At 47.8% G+C, this 14259-nt stretch overlaps 1 protein-coding gene and 1 long non-coding RNA gene across 28 annotated transcripts in view; both read right to left on the bottom strand.

The window, feature by feature from the left end:
• Positions 1–4007: 4007 nt before the first annotated feature.
• On the bottom strand, positions 4008–6984 carry LOC308251096. The gene is made up of 2 exons (XR_013960901.1): positions 5367–6984; positions 4008–5331 (listed from the first exon to the last, which is right to left on the bottom strand). It is a non-coding gene; the product is annotated as an uncharacterized lncRNA (long non-coding RNA).
• Positions 6985–8454: 1470 nt separating this feature from the next.
• Positions 8455–14259, bottom strand: part of TFDP2 (transcription factor Dp-2) — a gene marked incomplete at its 5' end in the record, with an annotated part of 147901 nt that continues 142096 nt past the window's right edge. For all 27 annotated transcript variants that reach the window (XM_080674119.1, XM_080674130.1, XM_080674141.1 and 24 more), the window contains 3 exons: positions 8455–9584; positions 9756–9861; positions 12296–12462. In XM_080674119.1, coding sequence (XP_080530245.1) covers positions 9401–9584; positions 9756–9861; positions 12296–12462 — 457 coding nt within the window. In that variant the 3' untranslated portion in view covers positions 8455–9400. The remainder of the gene's footprint in view (positions 9585–9755; positions 9862–12295; positions 12463–14259) is intronic.

Genomic DNA, 14259 nt, shown 5'->3' with positions numbered 1-14259 from the left:
CAACCCTGGCTTCTGCTCACACAGCTCCAGTTCACTCTGCTCTTCCTCTGTCGGAGCACAAGGTGAGTGGCTGCACATGGAATTTTGTGCATTGGCCTTTTAAGAGGGTGCCTGCATTTCCAACTGTCTTGCCCTGGTAGACAGCAAGCCTGCTGCTTTTGACAGCCAGATGTTATGTGGGCACCTTTCTCAGTTCTGGTGCTTTCTGCTGGGGGACCCAGATTGGAAATTAGACCCAGAGTTATCAGTGGCAACCCCCCACAGCTGAGGTCTCTCTCTGGAACAGGGGTCCTCAAACTTTTTAAACAGGGGGCCAGTTCACTGTCCCCCTCTCTCAGACCGTTGGAGGGCCGGACTATAGTTAAAAAAAAACAACTATGAACAAATTCCTATGCACACTGCGGGCCCGGGACGAGTTGGCTGCTAAGTAGGACAGGCAGCGGCACCTGGCGGGCTGGATAAATGTCCTCGGCGGGCCGCATGTGGCCCGTGGGCCATAGTTTGAGGACGCCTGCTCTGGAACTTCAGCTGCTGTCTGTGAGCCTGTCCAGCCCTTTTGCACCTCCACCCTTCCTGCTAGTCTCTATGTGGTCTCTTACTTTTGGTCCTTGGTTATCAGGGTTCTCTCCAGCTAGTCTTCAGTTGATTGTTCTAGATGTTTTTTGTATTTTAGTTGTAATTCCAGTTTGGTCATGGGAGCATGTCTAGTGGCATCCACTTACTCTGCCACAATTTTTAATCTCTCATGGAGTTTAATAAAGTTTTTGATTGTAGAGAAAGAGGAAGGGAGAGGGAGAGAGAGAGAAACATTGACTTGCTGTTCCAGTTATTTATGCATTCACTGGTTGATTTTTGTATGTGCCCTAACTGACTGGGAATCCCACCGGAAACCTTGGTGTGTCTGGATGGCACTCTAACCACTTGCATGTCTTTTTTTTTTTTTAAATACATTTTATTGATTTTTTTTACAGAGAGGAAGGGAGAGGGATAGAGAGAAACATTGATGAGAGAGAAACATTGATCAGCTGCCTCCTGCACACCCCCTACTGGGTATGTGCCTGCAACCAAGGTACATGCCCTTGACTAGAATTGAACCTGGGACCCTTTAGTCGCAGGTGGACGCTCTATCCACTGAGCCAAACTGGTTATGGCTACTTGCATGTCTTTTAAAAATATATACATACATATATATATACACATACTAGAGGCCCGCTGCACAAAATTCGTGCACGGGGCGGGGGTATCCCTCAGCCCATCCTGCACCCTCTCCAATCTGGGACCCCTTGAGGGATGTCCCTATCACAATCCAGGACTGCTGGCTCCCAACTGCTCACCTGCCTGCCTTCCTGATTGCCCCTAACTGCTTCTGCCTGCCTGCCTGATTACCCCCTAACCACTCCCCTGCCAGCCTGATTGATGCCTAACTGCTCCCCTGCCAGCCTGTTTGCCCCTAACTGCCCTCCCCTGCCAGCCTGTTTGCCCCTAACTGCCCTCCCCTGCAGGCCTGGTCACCCCTAACTGCCCTCCCCTGCAGACCTGGTCCCCCCCCCACTGCTCTCCCCTGCAGGCCTGGGTCCCTCCCAACTGCCTTTCCCTGCAGGCCTGGTCGCCCCCAACTTCCCTCCTCTGCCGGCTTGGTCACCCCCAACTGCCCTCCCTTGCAGGCCTGGTCCCTCCCAACTGCCCTCCCCTGCTGGCCATCTTGTGCTGGCCATCTTGTGTCCACATGGGGGCAGGATCTTTGACCACATGGGGGCAATCATCTTGTGTGTTGGAGTGATGGTCAATCTGCATAATACTCTTTTATTAGATAGGATAGAGGCCTGGTGCATGGGTGGGGGCCAGCTGGTTTGCCCTGAAGGGTGTCCCAGATCAGGGTGGGGGTTCCCTTGGGGCATGAGACGGCCTGGGCCTGGGTCCTGTGGTGGTTTGCAGGCCGGCCACGCCCCCTGGTGATCCAAGCAGAGGCCCTGGTATCTGGGGTTTATCTTCTATAATTGAAACTTTGTAGCCTTGAGCAGAGCCAAGCCTTCTGCTTGCTCTGTGGCGGCAGCCATTTTTTTTTTTGGATTTATGTATCTTCTATAATTGAAACTTTGTAGCCTTAATGGAGGCCTGGTCTGGCCAGGGTGTGCAGAAAGCTTGGCTTCCTCCATCACCGGGGGCAACCTTAGCCTCCTGCTCTTTCCAGCTCCATGGCTGCCACCATTTCTGTTTGGATTTATGGATCTTCTATCATTGAAACTTTGTAGCCTTGAGTGGAGGCCTAGGCCGGCAAGGGCAGGCGGAAAGCTTGGCTTCCTCCATTGCCGGGGAAACCCAAGCCTCCCTCCTGCTCTCTGTGGCCGTAGCCATCTTGGTTGGGTTTATTTGCATATTCACTCCTGATGGGCTGGTGGGCGTGGCTTATGGGTGTAGCGGAGTGATGGTTAATTTGCATATTACTCTTTTATTATATATATATATGTATTTTTATTGACTTCAGAGAGGAAAGGAGGAGAGATAGAAACACCCATGATGAGAAAAAATAATTGATCGGCTGCCTCCTGCCTGCCCCCTACTGGGGAGTGAGCTCAAAACCCAGGCATATGTCCTGACTGGGATTTGAACTGTGACCTGGTTCATAGGTCGATGCTCAACCACTGAGCAACACCTGCAGGGCAGGAGTGCATGTCTTTATGAGTAGATATAGAAAATCTTTTAGATATCTGAGTATTTCCATCATAGGTGGGACAGGTGGTGTCCATGTCCTGGAGAGTGCTCCTGGGAACACTGCCTGTAAAGTAGTGAGGGAAGCAGGATGGGGCAGAGCAGGAAGCTGAAACATGATACAGTTGCCAGAGAAACTGACGAATTCCATGAGGAACTCTGAAGTTGGGGTGACCCTTCAGATACCCCGAATTGGGGCAAAAAGGCTTGGCTTCATACCCCTCACTGGCTGCAATTCCTGGGGGAGGTTCTCAGCAATTGGGGAGTATCTCGGTCTGAACGTAGGGGAGCTGGGCAATGTACCACAATATCCACTAACCCCCATCCACCAATAATGAGGCCAACATTATTTTAAATATTTATTTTTTTCTATAGTGCATCTCATTCAAATCATACAACAGTCTGATACGTATTTTTCCTTTCAAGCACAACTGACCCTCATTTCAGATGCTTTTTCTTTCTTTCCTTCTTTTAACCTTACAGGATGGACAAAGATACTCACACTTATATGGACAAAAACATCACTTGGGAGTTTATTAAAAGTACAGCTTCCCAAGCCCCAATCCCAGAGCGTCTTGAGCGTCTGGGGTGGGACGGGGAATGCAAAATTTTAACCCCCACCTCAAACCCTGTCACTTCTACTGCAGGTGGTCCTTGAACCATCTTTAGAGGAACACTGCTTAGGACTTGTCTGTTATCTACCAGAAGCAATTTCAGAAAATCAAGGAATAATTAAGTATACAGAAATAGCTCTTCTATAAAATTTCCATATAAAAATAACGGTATTTATTTACAAAGTTTGAGATGCTACAAAATAATACATCATATCAGGTTAGGTACTCCAATCTAAGAAAGTCTGCATCAGGAAAGTCAGATGTGGTGTTTGCATATCCCCCTTGTTTCACTTTGTTAAACTGCTTAGAGCATGTGGCACCATGAGGTTTCCTTCATGCAGAAACAAACAAACAAACAGAAATATATTTTCTGGAACACATGATCAGAGTGCAGTATCTCCAAATGAAAAGGTGAACAGTGGGTGATTTGGGCTCACAGCCTTTTTCTTTTTCGTCTGCAAGTCAAGTGTGATGGTGGTAAACAAAATAGCTCGAGGAACTCTGTATTGAACTGTGCCCCGAGCTCAGGCCTCCTGAGCAGCCAGGGCGGTGGCTGGTTGGTAGGTCCTTTTTAGGACACTGGAGGGTTGGACCTACCATGGTACTAATTGAGAAAGAGAGGCAACGGCTCAGAAGTTTTTTTTAGCAGAAAAGTATCTGGGTCCTCGGAGACCTTTAGTATGAAAAAAAAAAATCTTGACTTTGGTCATGAACAAACAAAATCAGACCATTTGTCATTAGATGATGCCTGGCATATGAAGATGACACACGGGGACAAAATGATTGGTGGTGAAACCCAAGCACAGTCTGGGGAAGTGTATCCTTGTTATGTTGAGATAAAGAGAAACAAGCTAATGTGGTAGAGAAGGGGAGTGGGTAACTCACCTCAAGCCCCTTACCAGTGACCAATGGCCAGTGTGTGTGCCAGTCTTTGCCCATGGAGGCGTTTCTTCCCAGATGTGTCTAGACCTGGGGTCTTCTGAGCGGAGAGGCCCAAAGCTGACACCACAGCCTCCCGGGCAAAGTCCCACTCCCACTCCTGGCTGTGCAGCACTTGGTGTGACAGGGCTGATGCTAATCCCAGAGCCACCTGGGAGGACTGGGGGGAGGGCGAGGTTTTCAGGAGGCCATGTGGTCCTCCCGGAGGGAGGAATTCTGGTGGGTAGATTCAGCCACACCGTCTGAGGGACGGTAGACAAGTGATGTCTTAATGAGTGGGGCGGAGAGATGTTCTCTCCTGTTCTGAGGCCCTCGGTGAAGGAGTGTCCTGCCCTGTCTCGGCTACATCAACTCCCAAAGCCGCTATAAGCAAGGAGGCCCAGGTCCGTCCTGCTGGAGCAGCAAGGGGTCAATTATACGGGCCTTTCGTAAAGCAAAGGCCATGGAAGGATGAGACAAGTTTACCTCGCCCGAGAGAACACAGCACAGAATACAAATAACTGCGCATTCCTCCTTCTTCCCGACACCACGTGCATGGATGGACATGTTAAACTTCTGTGCTTGTCAGGGGTTCCCAGGGCTTAACTGGAGGTCAGTTTGTGTCCCCCACCTTTTCTTCCTTAGCATTATGTGCGTGTAGAGGTCTGTGGGAAACTGGATCTCAAAGGCGATCTAAGCATAACTTTTTAGAGCTGTCTTGGTTGTGGAAAGGGGCTATTTCCTGAGAAATATTACAATTTGTGTGAATATTTAGCTCAACTTTTTAAAGGTAAAATTTTAAGCAAATATCAGACTTTTTTCCTTTTGAGTTTTTGGCTAGAGTGGAATTTAAAGAAACAGGCACATTTCTGAGGGTCCCTCACGCATGGCGCAGGCACGCACTGTGGGCCTTCGATAAATTCATATGGATGTTCATCAGTGCTGGGGTACATGCAAGTGAGGAACCTGTTTGGGAAAGTGGTTCTTATATAGTCTTTAGCTCCACCAATGCCAGTATATATGCAGAAAAAAGATGACCTTTTATATGTCCAATCTAAAAAGACCTTTATGTACCCAATGACTTGTAAAACTAGAAAACACCTAGAAAAGTAGTTACTTTTCTACCTTTCAACTGGACGGAAAAGCTAATGAGAACTTCATGGGTTAGGATCTTCTCTTGGTTTATGGGTACTGCTGGTAGCTAAGTTTTCTTTTAAATACTAACAATTATTTAACAGACTCCAGGGTGGATGCTTATGCCTGCTGATGTGGCTCAGTGGTGGGCATAGGCCCATGAACTGAGGTCACTGGTTTGATTCCCGGTCAGAGCGTATGCCCGGGTTGTAGGCTTGATCCCCAGTAGGGGGCATGCAGGAGGCAGCCCATCGATGTGATGCTTGTGTCTCATTAATGTTTCTCTCTCTATATCCCTCTTCTGCCTCTCTCTAAAATCAGTAAAACAAAATGCTTAGAACTGGAGCAGTGTGGCCGTTGGAATTCAGTCGACTCCAGGTGCATATTATGGGACAGTGTGTCATGGTACGAAGGTATGGAGATGCTTGTCTTTCAACGGCCTGACTCAGGACCAATGTCACTTTCCCAGGGGGACTTCCCTGGCCACCCCCTACTAAAGCAGCCTTTCCCCCATGTCCCATTGCCCTTTTCTTTTCCACAGCACTAACCGACCTGAATGCTTTCTGTTCTGTACTCGCTCAAATGCTTACTGAAGGGTTCAATCTTTCCATTCACTGCTAAGGCAGCAGTCTCAATGTCCACCTCTCAGAATGTTGGGGTTGGGACACACCTCTTTTCTATGCCTGAGGGGAGCGAACAGGTAGGTATTTAAAAGGCCCTTGAGGTGCATTATTGGTAAAGCCAAGCAGGGTTCCCTCAGAGTGTGGCCATGGTAGAAACAGCCGAGGCCGTTCCTTCCTTTGCTAGCCTTGCCCCCGTGCACACCTGGGTGCCCCCGCTGTGTTCTGCCTGTCCCAACTATGCTTGAAGCAACTTGGCTGCCTCCAGGACCCAAGTGGCTGAGACTTGTGGTTTAGCAAACAGCCAAGCTGTGGAGGTCTGCACGGCCAACCTGAGCCCTCCTCTGAGTACCTCCACCTGACTGATCAGACGGGCTAATTGGAGTTGGAGGGCTGAGCTGGCATTATTTTCAGGTACAGCAGAGTAGAGGGGGATTACCCTCTTTCATCCTATTAAAATGGTAGAAACCACTGTTTCACCCCACCACTTCCACACAGTATTAAGTTGAAGGAAATGAAACACATGGTCATTATTTGTCAAGTTTTCCAGGGGCAGTGGGCTGTCGAGGTGAGAAGTCACTGTTAGCTCACTGAGGGCCTCCATGATCCTAAGGCACAGTTTGCGTCAGTCTTCCTGAAGGTGATTAGATGCACAGTGGGGGAGGGGAAGGGGAGCCTGGGCAGGCACCAGGGGCCTTAAGCACTGCCCTTCCCACGACCAAAGGTCCAAGGCCGGCCAGGAGCCCACACAAGTGATAATGGAGCAAGAATGTACAGACTGATGATTCTACACACTTGAAAGCGTAACAGTAAACCGACCCCCGAGGGGGAAAGGCCTCTTAAACTCCCCCAAATCAGAGGGGCCGCCCCCTCTGGGAGAGATGTCCATGTGTGCACGTATCCACGCAAACAACCCCAGGTGCGGCTCCTAGAAAGGCGCCTGATGTTGCAACCACTATTTTCTAACGGTTTTTTTCACGTTGATGTCTATTCGAAATTGTGCCTGAGCGTGGAATTTTAGACCCAGATGATCTGTTAGGGGATTTATGGAGTGAAACAGGATTTCTCTCAGTCTCATTTCTGCCAGGGAAGGCTTTGCACCAGCCTGTACTGATGCCCTCGGGAGGACTCCATTAGATGTCCTCAGTAGAGACCTCAAACGTTACTGAGGACTCGGGGCCATTTCTGGCCAAACACCACACCTACGGCTGGACGGCCAGGGATGGGGCACCAATCGTAGTGAGTCTTTGGTTACTTTTTCTTTTAAACCCATATTTTATCCATTTAAAGCACTGTAGCAGCAGGAGAGAGAGGAAGCAGTTCCCAAAATCTCTAGCGAGGATTTTGCTACTTGGTAGAGGTCAGATTACGACTGATGGACTGCCATGAATGCTGACGTACAGGTCTTGGGACCTGCGGTACAATACTCGGAGGACTGAAAAGCTAGCTGTGGCCCTTGGCCTCTGCAGGTCCCGGCTGGGCCCCTCAGGTGGAGAGATGAGAAAGGTAGGGGCTGGTGGAGGAGGCGGTGTCCTCTTCAGGGACAGTGGGGAGGGAGCCTGGTGCTTCCTGCCTGCAGCTGACGCCCTCCTGGCCAGTGCTTCCTGGAGGCCCGCGGGGACCTGGCTGCTCCGGGCACCTCCCATCTGCCCAGCCTAAGACAGGTTCCTGGAACTCAGGCTGAGACTGAATTCTCTAAAAACTGCCTCTATTTCTGCACTCTGAGTCTGCACTACAGCTTATTTCTGACAGAATGAGTTTTGTCTGAAAGAAACAAGTTCAAGTTGTATGTTTTTGTGTATTCGCTTCTATGGCCTAACCCAGTGGTCAGCAAACTCATTAGTCAACAGAGCCAAATATCAACAGTACAACGAAACTTCTTCTAACGCCACTTCTTCAAAATAGACTCACCCAAGCCGTGGTATTTTGTGGAAGAGCCACACTCAAGGGGCCAAAGAGCCGCATGTGGCTCGTGAGCTGCAGTTTGCCAACCACGGGCCTAAGCCAGCTCCAGGCCAGCCAGGACTCCACCCGGTTCACTGTAAGCACAGGGGCAGAGCTGTGAAAGGCAGCACGAGGCACCTGCACTCACCCCGCGGGAGTTAGAAAAGGACTGATCTAGGCTGAGCCCAGAGGTGCTCGATGCATAATCCAGGGGCAAATCCGAATGGCCAAGGCAAAGCCATGGAGCGAATTTCCTATTGTTATTGGCTCTTTTCCAGGCCTGGCTGTGAGACCTGGCTGGGGTTTGGCCGTGGGGGCAGGTGTCTCCATGCTCCTGTTTGGAGGAGCAGGGACTGGACGTGCCAGCACAGCGTTCCTGCGGCATCTCTGGCTATGAAACAACACACCCGCTACTGCACAGCCAGAACCCCAACCATTCAGAGTTCGCCACTTTTCAAAATGCGACATCAGGTGAGTCTGAACGCAGTTTACCCAGGAATAACTCAGGCCATTTTGATTAATGAAAATGTATAAAAGGTGACATGGACAGGAAAACAGTGCTTTCATGTTCAGGAACTGACACTTGGTTCATTTTCATCGGCTGCACACTGGGTGAAATCACACAATTGCTGCAGGGAACGGTAAGCAAGCAGTCTGGTCGGAGGGCTGTGTTCCTCAGTTTCAAAGGAAAGCGCTGCATGGAATGCATCGTTCTGATTAAAATGACACTTTCCTTCCCTGTGAAACCCCGACTGAGAATGCTGGCAAAGGCAGTGCTGGCGGAGTATTAATGCACGTGGAAAGGCTATTCTACCTTGGCTTCCAGAAGTAGCCCTAAAAAATTCTATGCACCAAATACATTGGCTAATAGTGATCATTTCCATTTCACTATAAATTATTCTAAATGTCACTTAAGTACTTAAGAGTTAGCGCGCTCCTTTCTAGAAGCTGTCTAAGGCAGCTGATGCATAAAGCACCTCAACTAGGCTTTCAGCTAGCTCAGCAGTGCAGCCTAGGCCCAGGCCCGCCTCCCGCACTGCACCGCTAGCCCCCCGGAGCTTTTCACGCCCATCCGAGAGATGCACAAGAGACCTGATCACTGTAGCAATCCTGGTTCTAAGGAGGGTCACGTGGGTGTGGGGAACAGAGAGATCCCACCTTGCGGAAGGTAAATGAGCTTTGTTCATGCGGCCCAGTTCTCCCAGGACTGTCCCCGCTGTCACCGTAGAAAGCTCGCTCTGAGAGGTGACCTACTACCCTACTGTCAGTTCTCATCCACATACAGTAACGTCCAGCTCAAGCGTGTCAGCCTGCATGTAATTCGCGGGTTGTGTTTCCCTAGTTTCCACTGGACACACAGTGCAAACAGAAGCAAGGACTGAAGCAATCAATTCAAAAACAAGAGCTCACACTAAAAACACACATGAGCATCAACAGGAAAATGTGGGTTTCGTCCTGTCTTTATTCTGGGGAGGAGGAGGAGTCCTCCTCTTCCTCCTCGTCTTCGTCGTTGAGCGAACAGGGCGTCTCACCGCGGGACTCGGAGCAGTGAGAGGCCGCACTGCTGGACTGATGACTGTTTGGGGCAAGGATCTGCCCCGTTGCTAAGGCCACTTCAGCATCCAAGCAGAACCCCTGGTTTACGCTAGCAAACAATTCAAACACACAGGCTCGTTAACGTGGCGAACATTTTCTGCTTCTTAACACACGGGAATGGAGCAGGGGAAAGGAGGTGCCGCCCAGAGCTCTGTCGGAGCCTGGGCAGGGACATGCTGCCTCCCCCGCGAAGGGGCCGGGCTCCGTGAAACATACGTACCTTGATTGGGACAAGGTGGCACCAGTGGTCAGGTCTAAACTGGACACTGATTGGGTAGAGTTCAAAAGCAGTCCCTGATTTAACCATGACGGTCCTGTGGAGATATCTACAGGGAAAAACAAAGACAGGAGGGGTGGGTCCTGCAGTTCTGCGGCTGCTGTTCCCGTGGGAAGAAAGAGGACGAGTGAGGGCATCAGCCTGTTCTCAGTCACAGCCACACAAGCCTCCTGCCCTGGGGAGGAGCCAGGTTTCTTCAGCTGAGAAAAGACATTTCTAAATCATAAGGGGGGCGGGGGACATGACGGCTGATTGTAGTAAGAAAGAACTCAAACCAACTGTGGGCTCTCATTCTCTTAAGACCTCAAGAGGCAGCAATCACTGGGCTACCGTGGACACCTGCTGTCCTCACGATGGAAGACTCGGGACCCTGATGGTGGTGGTGACAGCCAAAGCCAGCAGTGGGCAGAGGAAGTCAAGTCAGAAATATCGGAGGTACGAAGGACAGACACATTTTTGCCAAAGCCCCCACTGAATCCATCTTTTCAAGTGCCCCCCTGGTGAACTCGGTGCTACTATCATCCAAGACCTATTCTTTCTCCTGGTTCCGTTTGTTTATAACTCAAACTAGCTCTTACTTTAAAAGGCCATGAACAGTCATGCTTTCAGTGAGGGTGAGACAGACACCACTTTTTCAGTCTGCATGAAGATGTTAGGTCTATCCTTTCACGTTGTTTTCTATACATACATCGTATTTCTCCTATCATAACCTTGACCAATTCTCACTGTAATTTCACTTGTTCAATGCTTACCTCCTTATCTAGAATGTCAGCTCAGAGAAGGCAGTGACAGGACATATAAGATCTAAATGTTAATGAATAAGTACAGTCTCTTCAATAGTGAGCTTACAAAGAAGGTGATGTACTTATTAGAAATACAATTCTAAAAAGAAATTCTTAGAATTACATTATAAGATCGAATGTACACTTGAAAAATGTAATTTACCAAAACGAGCGCTTATTATGTTTAATCAAAATAATTTTATAATTGCTGCGCAAAACCCAGAAAGCTATGTGTGTGAAGAGTGGAAACTGCCATCCGGCACTGTCGGGCCAAGCGAGAGGCATCGTAGGAGGAAAAAGTAAACGAAGCCTCTACACTGATTTTAGAAGGTTTCTCACTGGCTAACAAGGCAGCTGTGAAAAAAAGAACTTCAGTCCTAAGAACAGCAGCCTTTAAATACATTAAATAACAAGTCTGCACATGATAACGTTAAAGCCAGAATCCTGATCCGAATAGTAACTGGCCTACGTGGACACTTTGTCAGAGCTCAGCTAGTTGCCTAACACATTACACTTTCCCTTCACAACAGCTTTGAAAGCCTGTGTTTCATTCACATCATTCTAGACACCACACAGTGGTTCTCACCACCGTACTCAAGAACCCTCTGTCCTTTGCACCAAGGCACACGTTTGTTCTTTTGAACTAACCAGAAAGTCTGTGACCCAGGCTGCCAATGAGGTCAGGAAGAGATAAAAGCCAGAGGGCCTGCCTGAGCTTTTACAATGAGAATGGACTAAAGTTGTGGTGAGTTACTGAAAAGCCCTTTCCTTAGCCGCTGTTGGGCTGCCAATAAAAGAGCCGGTCCCGCCCTGGGAGAGAGCAGGGGGAATGGGCAGGGATGGGGGGACATACTGGCTGAGGGGCAATAAGATGGGGTCCCATTTGCAGGAGTGAGTGATGCCAATTTAAGAACTACATCCAACAGAAACAAAGTCTCATTCAATAGACACTTGTGTTGTGACCAAAGAGCCAAACCACAAAACAAAAACTACTACTTTGCTTATATCTGATTTAATAACCTTAGAACTTATTAAAATGCCTTTAAAAACTGATGTGCAATTCTAGGAGGTAATACTTATAATGAAGGGAACGGCCCAAAGCAAAGGCAGAAGCACTGTTTGCTACATCCAGATTCTAAGTGCAGAATATACCATAATCTTAGTAAGAGATGTCAGAATTAGTGAGATGTCAGAATTAGTGAAACAAATCTGAATTATATAACATGCAAAATAGTGGTTGTTAGTATATTCAAGCATACTTTTATAATCCATAATAAAAATAACCCAATTTAAAAAACAAGCAAAGGATCTGAATAGACATTCTCCAAGGAAGTTTTACGAATGGCCAATAAGCACGTGAAAAGATGCTCACATCGTTAGTAGGGAAATGCAAATCAATCCACAGTGAGATACCACATCTATTAGGACGGCTATAATAAAAAGGTAGACAACAACAAGGTGTAGAAGGGTGTGGAAAACAAACTCTCATACATTGCTGGTAGAACTGTAAAACGGTACAACTGCTTTGGAAAATAGTATGGCAGTTCCTCAAAACGTTAAAGTAGTAAAGGGTTCAGAATCAAGGGAGAGCATACAGTGGACTTGAACTAATTTTCTATGAGAAAAGGAGAAAGGTTTTTAACATGTTAGGGTTTGACATACTTAATCAGGGACAACATGTGAAAGCATCCGTTAACATACCTGTGATATAACCTTCTAACGCCTTTGGCACCAGTGACTTAGCACGTTTCAGATCCTCCAGAGAACATTTGCCTGACTCTAGACCAAAGGACATTCCCATCCGCTTCAGTACTTCGATGTCATCATGGATCTCAAAGGTGTTGTCAAAATTGAAAAGATATTCAAACCTGCACCAGGAAACAAAGTTGGTAAGGGGCTTCCATGCTGTTGGGGAGGTCTGAAGAGTTTTATACCCTGTATATTACATAAAAGAATGAGGGCCTAGCCCTAACTGGTTTGGCTCAGTGGATAGAGCATAGGCCTGAGGACTCAAGGGTCCCAGGTTCGATTCCGGTCAAGGGCATGTACCTTGGTTGCAGGCACATCCCCAGTAGGGAGTGTGCAGGAAGCAGCTGATAGATGTTTCTCTCTATCCCTCTCCCTTCCTCTCTGTAAAAAATCAATATATTTTTTTAAAAAAAAATGAGGGCCTAAGTTCAGCTATAGTACTAGAAATTATCGACGTTTATAGCAATAAGGGTCATTCTGCTGTGTTCAGGAGACATCTTAAATACATCACTTTCTCAATTAAAATAACTTCCATGTGACAGACAAAAGAGGTCCATAAACTTTAGCCCTCATTAAAGCAATTGCAAATTGGAGGCAGAAATTCTGGTCTAAATCCAATACTGTTGGTTTTTAAAAATATATTTTTATTGATTTTAGAGAGGAAGGGAGAGGGATAGAAAGAAACATCAATGATGAGAGAGTATCATTGATTGGCTGCCTCTTGCATGCCCCCTACTGGGGGTCGAGCCTGCAACCCAGGCATGTGCCCGTGGCCAGAATCGAACCTGGGACCCTTAAGTCTGAAGGTCCACGCTCTATCCACTGAGCCAAACCGGCTAGGGCAGTGGTCGGCAAACTCATTAGTCAACAGAGACAAATATCAACAGTACAACGATTGAAATTTCTTTTGAGCGCCAAATTTTTTAAACTTCTTCTAACGCCACTTCTTCAAAATAGACTCTTCCAGGCCGTGGTATTTTGTGGAAGAGCCACACTCAAGGGGCCAAAGAACTGCATGTGGCTCGCGAGCCGCAGTTTGCCAACCACGGGGCTAGGGCATAAATCCAATACTTTTCTTTTTTTTAATCCTTACCAGAGTATATATTTTTCCATTGCTTTTCATGAGAGAGAGGAAGGGGGAGGAAGGAGAAAAACATCAATGTAAGAGAGACACATGGATTGGTTGCCTCTTGAATGAGCCCTAACTGGGGATGTGGGGGCACAGGAACCCCCACAACCCAGGTATGTGCCTGGACCGGGAATTGAACCTGAGACCCTTCAGTGTGCAGGCTGGTGCTCTAACAACACCAGCCAGGGCTAGTTTGGTCAATTTAATGAGCTGCCTGGCTAAGTAAGGGGAAAAGATTGCATCACCAAAATGAGTGAAAGAAAGGCTGTAGGACCTACCTTGAACAAACTGCTGCAAGCTTCTTAGAGTCTCCTTCCGTCCAGGGGAAGAGCATGAGTCAGATACCACCCAAGAATGGAACCCTTACTAGACCCCAGCCAGGGATGAATAGAAGCCATAAAGCCCTTAAGGCAATGACTCCCCGATTTCTTGCAATTCCTTTATAAAAGCATTTTACATTTTTATTTCCTTTTATATGTGTACATATCTTACCATTGCCCCCACACCCCACTCCCATACATGCCCTCACCCCCCAATGTTTTGCATCCGTTCGTTACTCTTAATATGCATGCATATAAGTCCTTCGGTTGATCTCTTATTTCCCCCACCTCTCCCTAACCTTCCCGTTGTAATTTGACAGTCTGTTTGATGCTTTGCATTTTACATTTTTAAATTGCTTGCTTTGAGTCCAATCCTTTATAGGCATTATCTAATTTAACCCTCACCACAGGGCTGGGAAGTGACAGAGGCCCTGGTATCATCCCCATTTGTTTTCCGGAAAACAGAG

Source organism: Plecotus auritus (assembly GCF_963455305.1).
Source record: "Plecotus auritus genome assembly, chromosome: 6".
Classification (NCBI taxonomy): domain Eukaryota; kingdom Metazoa; phylum Chordata; class Mammalia; order Chiroptera; family Vespertilionidae; genus Plecotus; species Plecotus auritus.
The sequence above is the reverse complement of the archived record's forward strand: the minus strand, read 5'-3'. Positions and strand labels throughout refer to the sequence as shown.